Source organism: Gossypium hirsutum, chromosome A12, assembly GCF_007990345.1.
Source record: "Gossypium hirsutum isolate 1008001.06 chromosome A12, Gossypium_hirsutum_v2.1, whole genome shotgun sequence".
In the NCBI taxonomy this organism is placed as follows: Eukaryota; Viridiplantae; Streptophyta; class Magnoliopsida; order Malvales; family Malvaceae; genus Gossypium; species Gossypium hirsutum.
The window spans coordinates 80,108,364-80,132,038 of record NC_053435.1 but is presented as its reverse complement, the minus strand read 5'-3'; the positions used below and the strand labels follow the sequence as shown (position 1 = coordinate 80,132,038).

Below are 23,675 nucleotides of genomic sequence, written 5' to 3'. Positions count from 1 at the left end.
CTAGCTATTCAACCACTTTTTCCTTCCCTTTATCGGTTTTATTTCCCCTTTGCTCTTGAGCTTAATCAAACAAATAAATTGATTTCATCATTTTAGGCATCAAAAGATGAACACAAGGCACTTAGCCCATATTTATACATTAGACATTAAAGTCTCATACATGCAAAAATCATGCATCAACACAACATATTAGCTAATTTCTTTCCCCTTGGCCGAATATGCATGTCCATTTTTGGGGTCGATTTCAACACTTAATACACACATATACACACTAGTAAAGCATCCTCCCCCTTTTCATCGATTTAACACATGCATTGCTCATCAACATGCAAAGTTACATTCGGCCTTAGCACACATCTTGCTAGCCGATTCTTCTCCCTTTAGCAACCAATGCACATATGTGTTCACACAAAAATGCTAAAAAGGAGGTTCAAGAATCATCAAGCCATCATCACATGCATCATTAACAAGCTTCATATTTTGCATGCAATGGCATTAACACAACCTCCACCTAGGCCGAATCTTAACTTATCCTCATGCCTCATCACCACAACATCAAACACCAACCAAGAATGATGCATCCATGGTCAAGTGCCATTTCCATCACATAGCAAGATTTAGACCATGGGCTAGGTAGAACTCAAGCTAACAACTAAAACATGCATGCATCTCATGGAACATCATTAAACATACCTTGGCCTGGCTACATGCATGGCCGAATCTCTTCACCTTTCTTCTTCTTTCCTCCTTAAAATTTTTGGCCAAGGATGAACCAAAGGATGAGAAATTTTTTTCTTTGTTTTTCTTTCTAATTTAGGCTAAAATGGAGGTGAGAAAGGATGAACACAAACTTTTCTCCTTTCTTCTCTTGAGCTCACGGCAATGGGGGGAACAAACACCACACACACATTTTTTTTTCTTTTGTTTTCCATTTCTTTATTACCCATACTCCTTATTTTATTCTTCCACTAACAAAACATGTTTCATGACATGTTTTGCCCATCCTTCCTTGTCATGGCCGGCCACTACTCATTAGGGGGGGAAATTTGACATGCAAGTCCCCCCCTTTGTCCACATGCACTAGTAGGTCCTCACACATTGACCTATCACATTTTAGAATTTTCTCACATAAGTCCTATTGACTAAATTCACATGAAATCAACCCAATTGAAGCTTGAAATTTTCACACATTCATAATTACATATTCTACACAATAAGTATCACATTCAAACATTTCGGTGACTCGGTTTAGCGGTCCCGAAACCACTTCCCGACTAGGGTCAACTTTGGGCTGTCACAACTCTCCCCCACTTAAGAAATTTTCGTCCCCGAAAATCTTACCGGTAAATAGGTTTGGGTATCGTTCTTTCATCGAGCTCTCGGTCTCCCAAGTAGCTTCCTCGATCCCGAGTTTGAGCCATAACACCTTTACTAGCGGAACTCTTTTGTTTCGCAACTCCTTCACTTCACTAGCTAGGATACGCATCGGTTCTTCTTCATAGCTCATGTCGACTTGAATTTCAACCTCTGATGGGCTAATTATATGCGATGGATCAGATCGATAGCGTCGAAGCATCGAAACATGAAAGACATCATGAATCTTTTCAAGCTCCGGGGGCAAAATCAATCTATACGCAACCGGACCAACTCGTTCAGAGATTTCGTACGGCCCAATGAATCTTGGGCTCAACTTGCCCTTACGGCCGAACCTGAGTATCTTTTTCCAAGGTGAAACCTTAAGGAACACTTTGTCTCCCACCTGATACTCGATGTCTTTTCGTTTCAAATCTGCGTACGATTTCTGACGATCCGTGGATACCTTCAGACTTTCACGGATTACCTTTACTTTCTGTTCAGCATCTCTAATCAAATCAACTCCGAAAATTTTGCTTTCACCGAGCTCGGTCCAAAACAATGGTGTACGGCATTTACGACCGTACAAAGCCTCATAAGGTGCCATCTTAATACTTGATTGAAAACTATTGTTGTAAGCGAATTCAATCAAAGGTAAATACCGTTCCCATGAACTACTGAACTCGAGGATGCAACATCTCAACATATCCTCAAGTATCTGAATTATTCGCTCGGATTGACCATCGGTTTGGGGGTGAAAAGCAGTGCTAAAATGCAACTTGGTACCCAGAGCTTCTTGCAATTTCTTCCAAAATCGTGAGGTGAATCTCGGATCTCTATCCGACACGATAGAAACAGGTACCCCGTGTAATCTCACAATTTGATAAACGTACAATTCAGCTAGTTTATCCAATGAAAAATCCGTACGTACGGGGATGAAATGAGCCGACTTAGTCAGTCTATCAACAATAACCCATATCGCATCCTTCTTACTTGCTGACAAAGGCAGTCCGGACACAAAGTCCATTGTGACTCGATCCCATTTCCACTCGGGTATCATGATCGGCTGGAGTAATCCTGAAGACACTTGATGTTCCGCGTTCACTTGTTGACATATTAAACATCTCGAAACAAAGTCAGAGATGTCCCGTTTCATACCATGCCACCAAAATTGACGTTTCAAATCGTTGTACATTTTCGTACTCCCCGGGTGAATTGACATTCGGCTACAATGGGCTTCGTTCAGAATCATCGAAATGAGTTCCGAATTCCTTGGAACACACAAATGATTTCTGAACCTCAAACAATCATCATCATCAATTTGAAACTCCGATTCCTCGTTCGGAAAACACTTAGACCGTTTTGCAACCAATTCATCATCGACTTTCTGAGCTTCACGAATTTGGTGAGTCAATAATGGTTTAGCTTTTAATTCAGCTACTAACACACTGTCTGGTAAAACAGACAAATGCACGTTCATCGCTCGTAAAGCAAACAATGACTTCCGGCTTAAGGCGTCCGCAACCACGTTAGTCTTTCCTGGGTGGTAATCAATGACAAGCTCATAATCTTTCAACAACTCAAGCCAACGTCTTTGTCGCAGATTCAAGTCTAGTTGAGTCATCAAATATTTGAGACTTTTGTGATCCGAAAATACATGGCACTTCTCACCAAACAGATAATGTCTCCATATTTTTAAAGCAAACACGATGGCAGCTAGTTCGAGATCATGGGTCGGATAATTCCTCTCGTGTGGCTTCAATTGTCTCGACGCATAGGCCACGACTCGACCTTCTTGCATCAATACGCGACCCAACCCAAGTAGGGATGCGTCACTATAAATGACAAACTCTTTACCTGATTCGGGTTGCACCAAAATTGGAGCTTCAGTCAAATGAGTTTTCAGTTGGTTGAAACTTTTCTGACATTTCTCCGTCCACTCGAACTTAACATCCTTTTGAAGTAGCTTCGTCATTGGTGTGGCTATCATCGAGAAACCTTTCACAAATCGTCGGTAATAACCGGCGAGCCCCAAAAAGCTCCGAACTTCAGTAATATTTCTCGGAGGTTTCCAGTCAAGTATTGCTGAAATTTTGTTCGGGTCAACTCGAATACCCGACGCGGATACCACATGACCCAAGAAGCTAACCTCTCTTAACCAGAACTCACACTTACTGAACTTAGCATATAACTGCTTATCCCGCAAAATTTGCAGCACTAGCCTCAGATGCTCAGCATGTTCGGTCTCATCTCTTGAATAGACCAAAATGTCATCAATGAACACAACTACGAACTGATCCGAATGCGGTCTGAAGATCCGATTCATCAAATCCATAAATACCGCAGGGGCATTAGTGAGCCCAAACGGCATCACTAAGAATTCGTAGTGACCATATCTCGTTCTGAAGGCAGTTTTAGGAATATCTGGATCTCGAATTCGCAACTGATAATAGCCCGATCTCAAATCTATTTTTGAGAACACTGAGGCTCCCTTCAGTTGGTCGAACAAATCATCGATGCGCGGCAACGGATATTTGTTCTTTATCGTCACTTTATTCAGCTGACGATAGTCAATGCACAACCTCATGGTTCCGTCCTTCTTTTTCACGAACAATACTGGTGCACCCCAAGGTGAGAAACTTGGTCGAGCGAAACCTCTCTCCGTCAGTTCTTGCAACTGAGCTTTCAACTCTTTTAACTCGGTTGGTGTCATACGATACGGAGCTATCGAAATCGGCGTAGTCCCAGGTACAAGCTCAATACCAAACTCTACCTCCCGAACATGTGGTAAACCCGGTAATTCTTCCGGAAAAACATCCGGGTATTCACAAACCACCGGCACAGATTCGGGTTTCTTTTCTAATTCTTTGTCATCAAGCACATATGCAAGGTATGCTTCGCACCCTTTTCTTACATATTTCTGTGCCAACATTGCTGATATTACAGCTGGCATCCCCTCCAAGTCCTCAGACTCAATTCGGACTACTTCGTTATTTGCGCACCTCAAATCAATAGTCTTGCTCTTGCAATTCACAATCGCATCATGCGCAGTCAACCAATCCAACCCAAGGATAACATCAAATTCATCAAACGGCAAAAGCGTCAAGTCCGCTGGAAAATAGGAACCTCGAATTTTCCAGGGGACATTTCTTACACACTTTGTCGACAAGCACGTAACGACCCAAGGGATTTGACACCCGAATTACAAACTCAGTAGACTCAATAGATAAAGTCTTACTGGATGCTAAGGTTTCACATATGTAAGAATGGGTAGAACCGGGGTCAATCAAAGCAATTACATTAGTATCAAAGAGGGTGAATGTACCGGTAATAACATCAGGCGAAGAAGCATCCTCGCGGGCACGTATAGCATAAGCTCTAGCAGGCGCACGGGCTTCGGATCTGGTTATATCATCTCTAGATCCTCTCTGACCACCACCAGCATTGCCCATATTTCCAGATGGTCTACCTCGAGCAGTGGTAGCACCCGGTCTCCCACTCTGATTTGCATTCTGTCCCGACAACCTCGGGCAATCTTTAATGAAGTGGTCCACTGATCCGCATTTGTAACAGGAGCGGTCAGGAAATCTACAACTCCCCGAATGCCATTTACCGCAATATCGGCATTTCGTCCTGTCTCGACGTTCATTCCCAACACTGGCGACCGAAGTGCCTCGTGTACCCACAGGGGGTCGATCACGATCTCGTCCAAAAAGGCCCGAAGTGCCTCTAAACTGGCCTGCATCATCTCGAAATCTCTTTGATGTCTGTTGAAGAGACCTCCCCGAGGATGTTTTACGAAACTCTCCAGTTCCCTCATCAACTCTTTGCTTTTCTTTTCTAAGCTCTTCGGCTTTACAAGCTCGTTCAACAAGTACCACGAACTCTTGTATTTCAAGAACGCCAACGAACATTTTTATATCTTCATTCAGCCCATCCTCGAAGCGTTTACACATAACAGCTTCGGACGAAACACATTCCCGAGCGTATTTGCTAAGTCTAACAAATTTTCGCTCGTAATCAGTAACCGACATGGAGCCTTGCTTAAGCTCAAGAAATTCCTTCCGTTTTTGATCAACAAATCTCTGACTGATATACTTTTTTCGAAACTCAGTTTGGAAAAACTCCCAAGTTACTTGCTCTCGGGGCACAATAGAAGTCAGAGTACTCCACCAATAGTAGGCAGAATCACGTAGCAAGGAGATAGCACACTTTAGGCATTCATCGGGTGTACAAGATAGCTCATCGAGTACCCGGATAGTGTTGTCCAGCCAAAATTCAGCTTGCTCGGCATCATCGCTATCCATAGCCTTAAATTCAGTAGCCCCATGTTTTCGGATTCTGTCAACTGGGGCTTATGTGACCTTATTTGGTCCGTTACCGGCGGTATTGTAGGTGCGGGGGTAGTATTTGTTCGGGAATGGAGGTTGTGGAACAGCCATATTAGTTCGAATGTATTGGTTAAACCAATCATTCATCACGCTATAGAATGCTTGTCTAGCTTCATCATTCTGATTACTAGCATTAGGTTGAGAGTTTGCCGGCACTGTCCCTTGTACGGGAGCAGGCGCTACACTCTCAAGATCATCAGCTACCTCTCGGTCACGATCGGGATCCATTACTATAAATAAACACATTTACAATTGTCGGAAATCACCACACTATCAAGTAATCACATAAAATGGCATGTATAGCTAGACCCAAAACATTACGGTAGTCCTAGAATCGACTAAACCGTAGCTCTGATACCAATAAAATGTAACACCCCGAACCCGAGACCGACACCGGAGTCGGACACGAGATGTTAACAAACTTTGAAAAATTTTTCCAGACACTGCCCAGTCTGAGTACTAGTCGCTTCAAAAATCATATCTTGAGTTTCACAACTCAAAAATCAGTTTTGTGATTTTTCCCTGAAACTAGACTCATGTCCCCACCTATGGATTTTTTTCTAGAATTTTTGGTCAGGCCAATTAGTACAGTTTATTAGTCAAAGTCTCCCATGTTACAGGGGTCGACTACACTGACCTTTTCCCATTACGACTGGGATATCTCTCTGCACAGAGCTTCAATACTGATGCCGTTTGTTTCTATGGAAACTAGACTCAGAGAGGAATCCATACATATATGGTATGACCCCTAATTATCTCTGGTCAATTTATAGTGAATTTCCAAAGGCGGAACAGTGAATCCAGAAACTGTTCTGGCCCTGTTACACAAGAACCCGAATATCTCTTTCTGTACTGTTCCTATAATTGTTTCGTTACTTCCATATGAAAGTAGATTCATCAAGGTTCGATTACATAATTTATTCACTATTTAATTCCACTCCTACGAATTCTTGTGATTTTTCCAATCCACACCACTGCTGCTATCAGCTTCTGTTTTCAAAGTGAACCTTACCTAATTTGGGGTTTCATGGACCAACTAGGGCCTTGTCATACATAAGCCCACATATGATCATACTTAGCCATTCTAGTGGCTGATCATTTGCTCAACACTTCCATTCCAACATAGTTACATCATGAAACCATCTATACATTCATAAATACGAATGGTCTAATGCCATACTCCACTTCTACAAGCCATTTTCGCATGGCTGTACACTTATACATTTCATAAAGTACTCGAAAGACAACAATGGGTAGTCCTATACATGCCATATCAAAATTCAACCAAAATAGTACCCAAAAGAGCCTTTGATAGTGTGGGCGACTTCGACTTCAAGATCCCGAGTCCGATAGCTGGAGAACCAAAAATCTATAAAACAGAGGAGCAATGTAACGAGTAAGCAATTTATGCTTAGTAAGTTTGAGCAAGGAATTCCAGCATGCACAAAGAATAGCACACATTTAGCTAAACGGAATATTTCATAATACGCAATTTACCGATATCAAACTTGCTTCACAACATTAATAACCCTTATGTACATACACAATAAACTAACTTGGCCGAAGGCCGGTAGCTCGTTTATCAACTGAGCGAACATTTATTGTAAGGGCTCGATTAAATTCAACACATACGTAACATATCCCCATATTGGGATGTTTTTCGAGTATTCGCTGGAATTTTACAGCAAGCTCATTCATTACCAAATCACGTACCTTCGGGATTTAACCGGATATAGCTCCTCGTTCAAATGCCTTCGGGACATAGCCCGGTTTTAGTAACTCACACAATGCCTTCGGGACATAACCCGGATTTAACAACTCGCACGAATGCCTTCGGGACTTAACCCGGATTTAACAACTCGCACGAATGCCTTCGGGACTTAACCCGGATTTAATAACTCGCACGAATGCCTTCAGGACTTAACCCGGATTTAATAACTCGCACGAATGCCTTCGGGACTTAACCCGGATTTAGTATCTCGCACAAAGGCCTTCGGATCTTAATCCGGATATATTCACTTAGCACAAAGCCTTCGGGACTTAGCCCGGACAGCATTCAATTAATCATGCACATCTAACAATAATTCATAGCACATTCATATTTCATTTTCGTTTACGAAACTCAAACACAAGGCACATATTGTCCTTGCACATTCGGCTCAATAGCCACACATAGAGCATGATTTAATCACGTCGAAATTTAAGATCTCTTACTCAAGAACTTACCTCGGGTGTTGTCGAACGATTCCGCTAGCTATTCAACCACTTTTTCCTTCCCTTTATCGGTTTTATTTCCCCTTTGCTCTTGAGCTTAATCAAACAAATAAATTGATTTCATCATTTTAGGCATCAAAAGATGAACACAAGGCACTTAGCCCATATTTATACATTAGACATTAAAGTCTCATACATGCAAAAATCATGCATCAACACAACATATTAGCTAATTTCTTTCCCCTTGGCCGAATATGCATGTCCATTTTTGGGGTCGATTTCAACACTTAATACACACATATACACACTAGTAAAGCATCCTCCCCCTTTTCATCGATTTAACACATGCATTGCTCATCAACATGCAAAGTTACATTCGGCCTTAGCACACATCTTGCTAGCCGATTCTTCTCCCTTTAGCAACCAATGCACATATGTGTTCACACAAAAATGCTAAAAAGGAGGTTCAAGAATCATCAAGCCATCATCACATGCATCATTAACAAGCTTCATATTTTGCATGCAATGGCATTAACACAACCTCCACCTAGGCCGAATCTTAACTTATCCTCATGCCTCATCACCACAACATCAAACACCAACCAAGAATGATGCATCCATGGTCAAGTGCCATTTCCATCACATAGCAAGATTTAGACCATGGGCTAGGTAGAACTCAAGCTAACAACTAAAACATGCATGCATCTCATGGAACATCATTAAACATACCTTGGCCTGGCTACATGCATGGCCGAATCTCTTCACCTTTCTTCTTCTTTCCTCCTTAAAATTTTTGGCCAAGGATGAACCAAAGGATGAGAAATTTTTTTCTTTGTTTTTCTTTCTAATTTAGGCTAAAATGGAGGTGAGAAAGGATGAACACAAACTTTTCTCCTTTCTTCTCTTGAGCTCACGGCAATGGGGGGAACAAACACCACACACACATTTTTTTTTCTTTTGTTTTCCATTTCTTTATTACCCATACTCCTTATTTTATTCTTCCACTAACAAAACATGTTTCATGACATGTTTTGCCCATCCTTCCTTGTCATGGCCGGCCACTACTCATTAGGGGGGGAAATTTGACATGCAAGTCCCCCCCTTTGTCCACATGCACTAGTAGGTCCTCACACATTGACCTATCACATTTTAGAATTTTCTCACATAAGTCCTATTGACTAAATTCACATGAAATCAACCCAATTGAAGCTTGAAATTTTCACACATTCATAATTACATATTCTACACAATAAGTATCACATTCAAACATTTCGGTGACTCGGTTTAGCGGTCCCGAAACCACTTCCCGACTAGGGTCAACTTTGGGCTGTCACAGATACTTTATTTTAACCCACTCCACTGTAACTTCAGGGAGATAGGATAGTGTCTTCGATCTGCTCCGCTGTAATCTCAGGGAGATAAGATCTCTGGCTTCAATCTGCTCCACTGTAACTTCAGGGAGATAGGATAGTGTCTTCGATCTGCTCCGCTGTAATCTCAGGGAGATAAGATCTCCGGCTTCAATCTGCTCCACTGTAACTTCAGGGAGATAGGATAGTGTCTTCGATCTGCTCCGCTATAATCTCAGGGAGATAAGATCTCCGGCTTCAATCTGCTCCACTGTAACCTCAGGGAGATAAGATCTGAAATTCTTTGGTCTGTTCCACTGTAATCTCAGGGAGATAAGACCTGATGTGATCTACTCTACTGTAACTTCAGAGAGATAAGATAATTTATTTTAATCTGCTCCACTGTAACTTCAGGGAGATTGGTTTATCGACTTCAATTTGCTCCGCTGTAATCTCAGGGAGATAAGATTTCTGGCTTTAGTTTGCCCCACTGTGACTTCAGGGGGACAAGATCTGTAATTTCCAACCTATTCCACTACAGGCCAGGGATATAGGACTTGTGGTTTGAATCCGCTTCCTTACACTTGAAGATAAGATTTGCTGTCTTTGATCTGCTCCGCTACGGCCTAGGGAGACAAAATCTGTAACCTTTAACCAGCTCCAATGCAACCGATGGAGGCAAGGCTTTGTTTTCGATCTGCTTCGCTGTTAATGTAGGAAGGCAAGATCTTTTGTCTTCAACCAGCTCTATCACAACCGAAAGAGGCAAGGTTTGTGTCTTCGATCTGCTTCGCTGTCAATACAGAAAGGCAAGATCCTTTGTCTTCAACCAGCTCCATCACAACCGAAAGAGGCAAGGTTTGTGTCTTCGATCTGCTTCGCTGTCAATGTAGGAAGGCAAGATCTTTTGTCTTCAACCAGCTCTATCACAACCGAAAGAGGCAAGGTTTGTGTCTTCGATCTGCTTCGCTGTCAATGCAGAAAAGCAAGATCTTTTGTCTTCAACCAGTTCCATCATAACCGAAAGAGGCAAGGTTTGTGTCTTCGATCTGCTTCGCTGTCAACGTAGGAAGGCAAGATCTTTTGTCTTCAACCAGCTCTATCACAACCGAAAGAGGCAAGGTTTATGTCTTCGATCTGCTTCACTATAAATGCAGGAAGGCAAGATCTTTAACTTCATTGATCTGTCCCTTGGGGAACATGACCTGTATGTTCTATTTTATGAACCTAATTGTGCCTAGTGATTAGGATGACATAATCAGAATGAATCAAATGCTCCTAACTAGATATGTATGAATGACATTTGAATGAATGCAAAATGTCATGAAGATGATTCCTTAATGCTTAGGTTAACATCACGTAAAAACTTATTAAGGTTTTATCACTGACGTACTACAACGCCTTTTTGCTCGTCTGGTATATCCAAAGAAACACTTAATCTGGTTGCCCCCCACTGTAAACCTTAAAGTTTAATCCACTAGGGCACAAAATTTGTACCATCATTCTCCCTCTACAATCCAAGGGTAGAAATATGGTTTTTCCTCAATCCTCTTTTATCACAATTCAAGGATATAGGATCTTAATCTTTCTGGTCCCCCTTACACCATTTCCAGGGTGTCGTTTCAAAGACTCATGCACAAATGAAGGCTCTCTTCTCCGAGGTAACCTCTTCCTATTGCCTAGTGATCATTGCTTGCTTGTTTATTTAAGCTTTTTCATTGACACGACATCTTGTCATTTTGTTCAATCAATGCATTTGTCAACAAAATCCAAAGAGAAAGTCCAAACTTAGACTCTTCCTTCTCAAATTTCCAACCTTCCAATTTGGCATGTTCTAAACAATAGTCCTGTTTCAGGTTCCCGTATTATTTAGAAACTTTTCAGAGTAATATGCAAAACTTCCTTTGTGAAAGTTTTATTAGTCCATTAATCATTATTCCAATGCTTGCAAAAAAGGTCATAACAATGGATAAGAATAAAGTTGGTTCTGAGCACAGCTCGAAAGAACAAATTATCGAAAATAGTGAAGAAGGACAACAAAAGAATTAATTGGGATTGTATATCTTGGAAAGAAAGAAAAAGTATTCCAAGAACAACAAATAACATGAGAATTGGGTGCCCCCAGATATCACAGCTTGAACTTCTCTATACAAACTTTCTGAAGACCCTTTTGAGTTGGACATATGTTTAGGAGATCTACAATGCTCTGTCGATGCCCCCAAGATGTCGCCTATCATTTCCTGTTGATTCAGGCATGGCAAGATCAACACATGCCTCAATATGAACAAAACTTGAGTAGCTTATATCACCTCATGCCCCATTTTGATCAGTATTTGAGCCGCCCTTTTCGGGTTTTCAGCTCAGATCCCCTTTGGCCTAAGGCGCCCTTTGCGGGTTTTCCCCTTAGCCTCTCCATTTTTACTCTTTTCATTTTCCATTTTCATTCTTCATCTTTTTTTTTTCTGAACTTCACTGTCTTACAATACAGTGACAAACTGTGATGTCTGATTTTGAACCGATTACAGCCCTCAACTATCATGTTGTCATTCCAGTTCAATACATTTTCCCATACCATCGTCTCTGGAATTCTATATTGGCACATGATGACATTGACGCATGCTGTAGCCTTTATCCATTTGATGAAGTAATTAATGATCTCAATAGTGAAGCAATGCCCATTAGAAGTCTTCGATAATGGTGATGTCCATACCCCATTTTGCTCAAAATTTGAGTCACCCTTTTTGGGTTTTCAACTCAAAACCACTTTTGGTCACAAAGCGCCCTTTTTGGTTTTTCGCCTTGGCCTCTTCTTTTCTTTTCTTTGCTTTTCATATTTTTATTTTGACCTTGATTGATTTCTCTTTTTCTTTTTATTTTTTATTTTGATTTTTATTTTGTTTTTTTCTTTTCCTTTTCCTTTGTTTTTGAATCGGATCTAAACTCTTGGGATTAGACAAGTCCTTGTTATCCCCTTCAAAGGATCTTCTCTGATATCGAATTTTCTTTATAGAGCCTTTTAGGGCAAAACTACAACTGGAAACTTTTGATCTTCTTCTTCCATCGAGATAAAATCCAGCAACATCTTGAAGGAATAGAAACTCGACTTCAAACGGGCAAAGCTATGCTGAATTGACGAGAACGGTATTGCCCCGGTAAAGAATTGCATCGTTCGCACTGTAAATTTCTGACATCGTGCTGTTGTGCAGGTTTTATTATAAGAATCGAGGCATACCCTGGTATGATCATACAAAGACATCTTAGAATTTTTCGCCTCTGTAGGCAGGTCAATTCTAGTCTTCATCAAGCTCACAAATTCTAATGATTCACTGAGAGGTAGGATCTGTTTATCCTTTTGTTCTACCATCCTCAATAAGTTTGGAGATAAGCTACGATCTGTGTCATCTTCAAAGTCGTGAGATCCCTCTAAACACATGTCTCGCTCAAAAGGAGATTCTAAGTCTGTAGCAGTGTCATTCATGTCGTTGATATCCAGGGACCTATTGTAGGTACGAAATAATATATAAAGAATGTATGAATTTAAGAATAATTATCTGCACAGTATGATTATGAATGAATGAAAGAACGATTTGGATGGAAGAATAAAAGTATAATCAATGAAAAAATATTAGTTCAAAAGATCGCAAAGATGCATTCCATTAAAATAATGACGTTCAGACACAAGCCTTTTTCACAAAAGACTTCTTGTTGCTCTAGGCTGAAAGCAACAAGTGTGTTTTGAATATTACTGTGAGTAAGCTCTAAATACTACAAAGGTTTCTTTAGAACACTCCCAAGTTTATAAGGGCGAACATCTAATAAGATCCCTTCTTCAGTTGCTTGTGCATTGCTTTCACTCCACTCGTCAATTATGATTGGGTAATGGATTTTCCGCAATGGAGGAATCATCAAATTTAACGATGCCCATACTGATAAGCCTTTCAACCAGTTTCTTAAAGGCAATGCAGTTTTCTATGAAATGCCCCGTATTTCTCGCATGATACTCGCATTGTGCATTCGCATCGTGCCATTTGGGGTACGGAGGCTGTGGAGGTTTCGTGTAGAGAGGGGCGACAATACGTGCGTTGAATAAGCTTTGATACAACTCCTTATATGACATCGGAATTGGCGTGAATTGAAGGTTCTCAGTGCCTTGCTTCACATACGATTCTTGTCTAGATGAACCTTGCTGACTAGTAATCACCTTTCTTGGCTGTGTAATCGATTTGTTGTAGGTGTTCACATTGCTCACCTCATTTTCCTTCTTCTTTAAGTCTGACCTCCTATTATTTTCTCCAGCATCAATCTTTCCACTTCTCACGGCACTTTCAATCATTTCACCGCTCATGACTATGTCTGAAAAACTCTTCGAAGCACTTCCTAACATGTGGGTGATTGACGGGGCCTTTAATGTGTTGATGAAGAGCATCGTCATTTCTTTCTCTAGGAGTGGCGGCTGAACTTGGATAGCGACCTCCCTCCACCTTTGTGCGTATTGCCTAAAACTTTCATTAGGCTTTTTCTCCATATTTTGAAGGGTAATTCTGTCAAGGACCATATCAGCTACATGACTGTATTGTTTCATAAAGGCTTGTGCTAAATCCCTCCAAGAACTAATCTGGATACGCGTCATTTGATTGTACCACTTAGACGCTGCCCCTGTGAGGCTATCTTGAAAGCAGTGTATGAGCAGTTGGTCGTTGTTGACGTATCCGGCCATACGCCTACAGAACATAGTAATATGAGCTTCTGGGCAGCTGGTCCCATTATATTTCTCGAATTCCGGCATCTTAAATTTGTAAGGAAGCACCAAATCTGGAACTAAACTCAGATCTTTCGCATCTATTCCCTGATAGCCGTCGATACTTTCTATCGCCCTAAACTTCTCTTCAATCCATTTCTGTTTCTCCTCAAACTGCTTTGGTAACTCCTCCTTCATCTTGTCTTTCTCCGCTACTTCATCGAAGTCCGGGACAACCAGATTATCGTCAGGACTAGAACCAGATCTGCCCTGAAGGTTCTTCGGTATTGAAGCGTCACCTTGAAAGTGCTGAGGCCTAATCGAAACAGAAGATCTTCGTGGATGTGGTTCAATCTGAATTTGCGCTTGCGGAGGCGTGTATCCTGGAGAAAAAAGTGGCTCATCATTGTTTCCTTCTTCATCGCAAACCACAGGATTTTTCCCTTTATCCACTCCCTTGGTTATTAATTGCGTCAATTTAGTCATTAGTTCATCCTGAGACTCCTTCATCTTTTGTGCCATGTCTTTCTGGATCTTTTCCATATGTTCTTTCATTTGCACCTGTAACTGGTCTTGCATCTCTTTTTGCGTTTGATCCAGTTTCTCTAATCTTTGATCCATTTCTTTGGCTTTGCGACGAGTACCGTAAGGATGTTTGGTTGATTGGTTTTCCAGATTAGCTGAAATAATTTTACATAATTAGGGTCACTTCGTGAAAATCTAATGCATATGATGCAATGTAATGCAGATGCATGAAATGAATGCCTAAAGAGACGTTGATTCTGATTCAATTACATTTAGGAAACTTTTCTAGAAAGCAAATTCCCTTACATAAAACGGATACATGTATGACCTTACCCTCATATTCGATTTTTTCTTCATCCGCATGTTTGAGGTAATCTCACCAATAGATGCCATTGCTAGCTCATTTTCTTGATCTTGGTCGCGATCCATCATCTGCCCATCTTCATAAGGCTCGTCCGCTTGTTGAAGGCTTTTGGACAATCGTCTCGAATCCCCAGGCCACCAAGCAAGGTCACGAACTCTTCCATCGCCATTCTTGTGTTTCTCAGAATATGTTTGGGAAGTCGTATTGTTTTCCACTTTATCAAGGAATTCGTATTCCATGACAAGCTTTCTAATTTAGTAATTGGATTTGAATCCATATCTCTTTCCTAAGATGCAAATGCAATGTAATGCAATCATAATCAAAACACAACAAGAAGGGTTAGTACAAAACATAAGCAAGCACAGAAAACAAAAAGTACCTAATCGGGTAGATACTAGGGGTTTGGAGTGGCTCTACCTAGGTTAAGTTCCTAAGTCTACTATATGAGGGTTGGTTCTAAAGTAAGGGTACCCGAACCAGCAGATTCCTCGATCCTCACCCATTATAGGCTCATACGGACTGAGTTCAGTTCAGGGGAATACATTTTCCTATGGCCATGCGGAGATGAAAATCTCACGAAGACATAGGTACGGATGTATCCCGAAAGCGATTCACTATCCCATGCGGAGGTGAAAACCTCACGAAGGCGTAGCTTCTCACTCCCACTTAAAAGGGTATGACCAACGGTCATGCAATGCAATGTGCAAAAATAAATCTGAACTTAAACACAGCAATTATGAATCACAATGACGAAGATCATAATAAAGATAAATAAAAATACAATGAAAGGATCGTATATTTAAACTAAGTTTTTGATTTTTGACAAAAAGACAAAAAGTAATCAACTCATGGCTTGACTCTCGTGTTTGTTCCCCAGTGGAGTCGCCAAGCTGTTGACACCATTTTTTGGATGAAAACGGGGTCAACTTGGATTTTGAAAATGAAAACGGGAGTCGCCACCAATCTTTTATTAAGGTGTGATTGGATCACCTTGAAAAGTAGTTGCTTTTAATAAACGAGTGGATTTTATTAAAACAACAATTTTGGTCTGCGAAATTTAGAAAACGGGTTCGGGAGTCGGTTACGTACGGGGAAGGATTAGCACCCCCGTAACGCCCAAAATTGGTACCTAGCCGATTACCTGATGTCTTAGTGTCAAACATTGAAAACTTTTGAAGATACGATCCTTTTGCTATGCGTTAAAAATTTTAAGAAAAATGGGGCATATTTCACGCAAATCGAGAAAGAAAACCATATCCCGTAAGTTAGGACACAATATTTCAATTTTACGATGAATGAATGCCAAAACTGGTCTATTTTCAAAGATATTAGATGTTATCGGGATTAGGGAAAAGATCGCGTCCCGTGAGTTAGAACACAACCCCTTTTACTAAACCGAATACATTAAAATATAATTTAAATCACAAAAAGGCAAAGGATCCGTTCTACGTCGAAAGAAAGAATTACACTCCGTAAGTTAGGACGCAATATCTCGGGCTTTCAGTACGTGAACGGACGTCACAATTTGAAAAGTATTTGATTATCTCGGGTTTAGGAGAACGATCACATCCCGTAAGTTAGAACATGATCTTTTGTTAATCCCCGAGACTATTTTTAAAACTTTGTTGAAAAAGGGTTCGCGTATTTAAGAATTATCGAAGAAATCAAAACCCCGTAAGTTAGGGTACGATTTCTCGATATCTTAATATGAAAATCGGGTTTACGAATGTTGAATAACAAATTGGCAAATAAAGGTGAAACAGTCGATAATAATAGTGACTATTTGAATTTACGAATAAATACATGCGGGAAATATAAAAGGATACGCGGAGGTTAAAATGCATACAAGTATATAAACGTAATGGTATGAAGGTTTTAAATATTTATAAAATATATGTAAATACGTGTATAATATAATAAAATAAAACAAATATATATGGGTATATAAAAAGAGAAATGTATTAGAGTATGAAATATATTTTAGGGTGAGAATGTACATATAAATGCAAGTACATATAGGCATAAATATATATACAATAGGAAATAAATAATAAGTAAATAAGTATACGTATATGTATTAGTATATAATATGTAGGCTCATAAAAATAAATAAAATATGTAATATAGGAATATTAGACAGGTATATAATAAGTACATAATATATTAAGGTTAAAATAAATATATGATGAATATATTTAAAATATGCATAAATAGATATATATATATATATATAAGAATTGGGAACATAATAATATATATAATAAATATGCATAAGTATTAATTAGTAAAAATAATAATAATAAAATAATTATCAAATTTGAATAAATATACAAGCATGTCACATTAAAGATTATAATTAATTAGCAATAAAACTAGGATCTATTTGAATAAAAACTTTAAATTTAGGGCAAAAAAAATGCAAATAAAACGAAGAAGGATCGATTTGCAAAACGCGCGAAAGTTTCAGGGGCCAAAAGGGAAATTTTCCCTCGCCTGTAAAACGATGCCGTTTTCTTGGGACTAAATTGAAATCCCGAAAAATCAGTGGGCAAATTTATAAAAATGACAAGGGTTAAATTAAAAATAATTAAAAGTGCGGAGGCGCTAAATGCGAAATTAGCCCCTCCGCAAAAACACGCGGATCCTCCGGGTCGGAGCGGGTCGGGTCGCGGGTCGGCGCGCGGACCCCCTTTGCCGAAACGGCGCCGTTTCAGGGGGGTATAAATACCCCCTTTTTGCGGAAAAAATCATTTTGTGCTGCTGAGGAAAAAAAAGAGGAGAGAGAGGGAGGGGAGACCTCTGGGGGTAGTCCAGAGTCCGGCGAGCTTCGGTCGCCGTCCGTCGCACCGTCCGTCGTGCCGGCGCTGCTCCGGCCACCGTACACGGTGGCCGGAAGTCCAAAAGGCAGGTAATTTTCCCTTTTTTTTTTTTGCGTAACTACGCATCTATATTTTTTATGGTTTTTTTTAACATATATTATATACTTAATTTATTCATTAGCCATTGTATTCGAAAAAAAAAAGAAGGTGAGATGAGAACCTTAAGATCGGCCTGCTTGCTATTGATTCAAATCGTTTTTTCTCTGTGTATTCCCTACTGCCCCTTTTTTTTACAAAAATCGAAGAAGGAAAAAAAAGAAAAAAAAGGGCCTCTCCTCTCTTTACATTGAAAATGAATGGCTCTTTATAGCCGATTATACAAAGTCCTATTGTTGTTTTGTTACTGTTTGCTGCGTTTCTGTTTCTGTTGCTGCTTCCGTCATGTTTGCAGGTGTTCAAGGAGGTGATGGGAGCAGGTGGAGGAGAGATGGCGATGGGACGTGCGGCTGACAGAGAGCAGCGGCAAGTGGGATACTAGGGTTTCAGTTTCTGAAACCCTAGTCTGATGTGGGCTTGGCTGTTGGGCCAGGGTGCTGGGCCTTTTATTTCTTTCTTGGGCCCGGGCAAATGGGCCTGCAACGTTACTATATCCAGAAAGGTACTTTGCGAGATCGTCCCAGTATTCACCAGTACCTCCCTCGATGTCAAAGTCAATTCCATCAAGGATAGCCGGTCCAAGCGGTCGAGACGACGATGTTCCCCCTAAGAAATTGTTCCAAAGATACGTTGCGACTTGCCTAGCGTCATCTGACGAAGCGAGGGAGTAACTACCGGCGCCTCCACCTATAGAAAGAATCACTTTAACACCTTTGGCTTGACACGATTTAATATCGGAACTTAACCCAGTACAACCGTTGCTATAAGGATCGCAATGACCGGCGAGGTTTATCATTGGAGTTTGGCCATTTCCAAATGTTGCCAAGAAGGCTATATTCACGTATTCATAATTCCCCGTAGCGCAAGTGTCTGCAAGGGTGCCTTCGTTGCCATTTTGGCCCCAATAGATGGAAATCCCACCACCATTGGAACCAGTTGCTAGCACCAAAACAATCAAGTAGATGAATGGAACTGATATTTTAAGCTTGAATGCCATGTTGTCAGACTAGTTTATTACAGGATGGAGTTGTTTGTGTTGAAACAATGGTGGTGAAGGTCCAACATTTTATAGCACATAAATGGGAGATTGTCGTTTGACAAATATTTGAAATTTTGCAGGTGAGAACGTAGCGTCACGGTATGCTATACAGTGTCAATATTTTAATGACTACAGTTGATTTGAGGCAAGCAATATAAGCCAATTTAAATGGCAATGCCTAAGACTTTTTGTTGAACACTAATTCATGTGCCATTTATCATTTAGGTTTCATTTATATTTGTAAACCAGATTTATCACTTAATTAAAAAAAGTTACAATTTGATCATTAAATTTTTTAAAATTAATTTTTTTGATCACTCGATATTTTAAAACCTTTTTAATTAGTATAATAATAATTTTATACTTTCTTTCGATTTGACTTTAATTATATATAAAATAATAAAAAAATAAAAATTATTTTAAAAAGTTTAGAAAATTCTAAAAATTAAAATTAAAATTAAAATAGATAAAAGTTTTAAAAATAGATAAAGTAAGATAAAATGAGGGAAAATTGTTTTTAGCCCCTCCAAATTTTCTTTCTGTATTGTCTACACATAAATATCAATTATCCATTCTTGAAATAAACATAGAAAAAATAAAAATATTAAGTAAAATTATTGGTTCTCTTTTTTTACCTCTTATGTTTCTCGATATAATTTTTTGTTTTAAGAAAATAAAAAAATCATAATATAATTTGAATTTATAATTTGGATTTTGGAAATAATTTAAATGAATTAAAATTTTGAATTGAGTTTGAAAAAAACGTGTGGTATGTTTTGTATTTTTTTAGACTAAAAGAATGACACTAGAGTCGATTTCATAAGCCTTAGTAATATCAATTTTGAATTTTCTATTGGGATATGAAACTTGACTTGAAATTATTATTAATTTAGTTTTGAGAAACACTTAAAAAAACATTTAATGATCTACCTTTTCAGGAGGGGGATTTGTTATTTTGTTTCCCACACATATTAGCAATGTTTTGAAAATTGGATTGTACCAGCTAGTCAAATCACAAACCGGTCCAAACAATATCAAAAAATCATTTGAACCGTGGAAAGTTGGATTGGACCGGTAACTGCAAATTGGACAGGTTTTTGGAAGATTGGGCTCCTTGGGGTTGGATCAAATTGGAAAAATGACCCAATCGACACAAAAATACAGAAAAAAAAAAAACAATAGGCTTACAGCTTGTCTCAGTGTTCTTGGTTGAGAGTTCATAACCCAAGTTCTGGAATGACCTGCTTCTCTTGTCTTCAGTCTTCTCATGTTTCAAGTTCTTTTGAAGATCAAAGTAAAAAGAATGATGATAAATAAATGTGTTGAAGATCAAGGTATATAATTTATTTTAACACCAAACCAAAAAAACAAAGTGATAATAGATAGAAGCGTTTGAAAGTGGGGTTATTCCTTTTTTTCTTACTGTTGCTTCTTTATTAATGGATGAACAACATATTAAATTTTAGGGTAACTATAAAAATAGTCACTTTTGTTTGCCTCAGGTTACATTTTAGTCACGTATGTTTGAAATGTTATGTTTTAGTCACTTATGTTATTATTTTGTTACAAAGTGATCACCTTTCCGTTAAGTTCCGTTATCTCCCTAACGGTAATCTTACGTGGCAGTCCAACTAGATTTTAAGAGCCAACTTGGATGAGAGAATAGATTTTTAATTAAATAAATTTAATTAATTAAAAATTTTAAACCCTAAATCTTAGTTAAAAAACCATTCATCTCCCCCTTTTGTTTAGTTTTCTTTTCCAGATGACTAAGAAAGTTATTATTGTCAGAATTTGTTAATTCACATACAAAAAAAAAAGAGGATTCAATGGAGGGTCCAAGTATGTCTTCTTCACCGACAAATTTATGTTCTAAGACTTAAAATCAAATGGTTGTCGACATATAAGAAGATGGTAATTGTTTTTGTTCCTAATCATTGTATTTTCCAATTCTTCACGTTCTTGAATAATTGGTTTCTCAATCTGATTTTTTCTGATCTAAATCACCTTGTTTGGTCATAATCTCTTTATGGGTATCCCTTTTCTACTACTTAATACGCTTCTTTTAGTTGTTAATATTGATTATTTTAAGTTGAAATTTTGTGGGAACTCATATTTTTCCGAGTAATCATACAGTTAATCCTGTAAATGAATATCCATATCCTTAATAAAATTCAAAAATTATACTCACGCAAAACTCAAGGCTGGCCATGGATCCTATCGTTCAAGCTAAACATCTCAGCATGATCTGATTTGCAAGGCCCCATTATACTATCTGTTGTTACATCTGCTGTTACATCTGATTTATGTCCTGTATCTTTTTATTTTTCAGTCTTCAAGCAAAGTCATTAGAATTTTTGATGAGCAAATTAGTATCTTTGAGTTATTGGAAATTGGCGTGGTTTGAATTATGAAATTCCCTGTTAAAATGGTTTCGAGTATAGCTTCGGTGGAAAGAAAAGAATTGTAGTTTTTGGATAAATTCTTCAAGTATAGGGTTAAGGATCGATTTTGCTTTGTGTTAATCATTTTGGAGAGATAAGTATTAGATTATTTTGAACTGATTTTTTCTCCTGGGATTTCAATCTGATACAGTCACTAAATCGATTGAAGCAATGAGGGCTGCAATGGCTCTTGCTGCTTTGTAGTATTGGCTAGGTTGTTTTGTTTTATTTGTTTTTTAAAAAACTGTGTTTGAACTTGATTGAATTGTTCGCAACAATCCTTTTTGTATTTCACTGATTTTGCAAAAAAAAAAAAGGGGAATAGTGTAGCCTCTCTACGTTTAATTTTTAATTTTGAAGCAAAGAGGTAAAATTTTAAATATTGTAATGTTGAATGTCTAAAAATTTGACTTAGAACATGATAAGGACTTCAATCTTACTATCATTTACAGTTTTACCTATTTGCTTTGAAATTAAATGTAAGACTAAATTGCTCGCTTTTATAACAGAGGAATGAATTTGCTCCTAAGTTTAACCTAAAATCTTTACTGTTGAAGTTTGTATCATTTATATTATACCTAATGTCATTATTTCCATGTCTCTGTGTTTAGCATGTTCCATTCAACTTTATATTATTTTCAATACAAGTAAATTAAGGTTTAAATTTCTCTCTCAAAAAAATGAGAAAGGTTAAAAAAATTTATAATGTAGTTATTCAAAAATAGTTTAGTACTTTTTTTATATCTGAATATGGTGTTTTCATTTTTCTTTTAAATGTGTTATGTTTAACTTTCTTGAAGAGACAGAAAGTAATTATGTTGCTGTCTCCCAAAACATGGACTTTAATTTTAACTCAGGTGTAGTTTGATGCAAATGTATATGTTCAGCTTTTCATTTTAACTCAGGTGTCAAAATGTGAATAATGATTATTGTTTTCATGTTCTAGATTATGTATTTTAATGCTGTCCAAATGCAAATATCGACTGTTGTACGAATGTCCTAAAATGTTCATAAATTCATTAGTAATGTTGTTTGAAATTGAACTGAAGTTGATATAATGTTTTTTCAGGTTTGAATTGTTGTGCAATTTGTTTATACTAATATAATGTTTTATTTTCCTTTTTTGGCTTAGGGTTTGAAGTTGAACAAAATACTTTAGGTGGAGATTTTTGAGGAGAAGCGTCTGACTCAGATGATAGTTCATATAAAGATTATGAGTCAGGTACTTCCTATTCTGATTCTTTTGAGTCTGATGGTGATAGGGTAGATGAACCAGAGGTTGAACTAGTAGGTGAAATGATATAGGAGGAGTTAGACCACTTACTGGGTTCAAGTTTTTAGGGTTTAGAAGATGATTTTGATAGTAACAGTGATGATGATTTGAATAATGACATTGATTATGATAAATATAGGAATAAAAAGTACCCTCTATTCAATCCTCAAACTGATATGAGGAACCCTATATTGATAAAGGGTTTGGTTTTCTCTAGTAGAGACATTTTAAAAGATGCAATTAAACAGTATGGGAGGATAAATAGGGTAGTAACCAAACTAACTAGGAATGACAAGCTTAGGGTGAAAGCAGTCTGTGTACCTAGTTGTCCATGGGCATTATGGGCATCCAAATTAAATCCCAAGGATCCAATGGATGGGAGTTGGCAAATTAAGACCTTAGTCAACCACCATAAGTGTGGCAAGGTAATGAAAAATAAGAATATTACTTCAAAGTGGATGGCTAGACATTATTTACAAAAATTTCAAGTTGATCCCAATTATTCCTTAACATCCTTACAAAATGATATTAGGGTGGATTTTGGAACAATAGTGTCTCAGACTAAATGTATGAGAGCTAAGATTGGGGCTTTGGAACTAGTTCAAGGGAATCACAAAGCCCAATATGCCAATATATATGATTATCTACTTGAGTTAAGGAAAAGCAACCCTGGTACAACAACCATCTGTAAATTAGACTGTAGGCTATTTCAGAGGCTTTATATATGCCTTGAAGCATGCAAATCAGGTTGGTTAACTGGTTGTAGGAGAATTATAGGGTTAGATGGGTGTTGGCTGAAGGGATATTATGGTGGAAATTTGCTTGCTGCTGTTGGGGTTGATGCCAATGATTGTATATATCCAGTGGCTTTTGCTGTAGTTCAGAGTGAAAACAAACAATCATGGTTTTGGTTCCTTGAGTTGTTACAGAGGGATTTGGAGATCGACAACTCCTACAATATATGCTTCATGTCTGACAAACAAAAGGTACTATAAAGTCATAGTATACGC

At 38.4% G+C, this 23,675-nt stretch overlaps 2 protein-coding genes across 2 annotated transcripts; one reads left to right on the top strand and one right to left on the bottom strand.

The window, feature by feature from the left end:
- Positions 1-17,718: 17,718 nt before the first annotated feature.
- Positions 17,719-18,977, bottom strand: LOC121210890 (acidic endochitinase-like). The gene has a single exon (XM_041082777.1). It carries the CDS (start codon positions 18,904-18,906, stop codon positions 18,193-18,195), a length of 714 nt encoding a protein of 237 aa, XP_040938711.1. The 5' UTR covers positions 18,907-18,977; the 3' UTR covers positions 17,719-18,192.
- A 3,864-nt stretch (positions 18,978-22,841) lies between these two features.
- LOC121211413 (uncharacterized) lies at positions 22,842-23,660 on the top strand. The gene has a single exon (XM_041084176.1). The coding sequence runs from the start codon at positions 22,842-22,844 to the stop codon at positions 23,658-23,660; it is 819 nt and encodes a 272-aa protein (XP_040940110.1).
- The last annotated feature ends 15 nt before the right edge of the window (positions 23,661-23,675 follow it).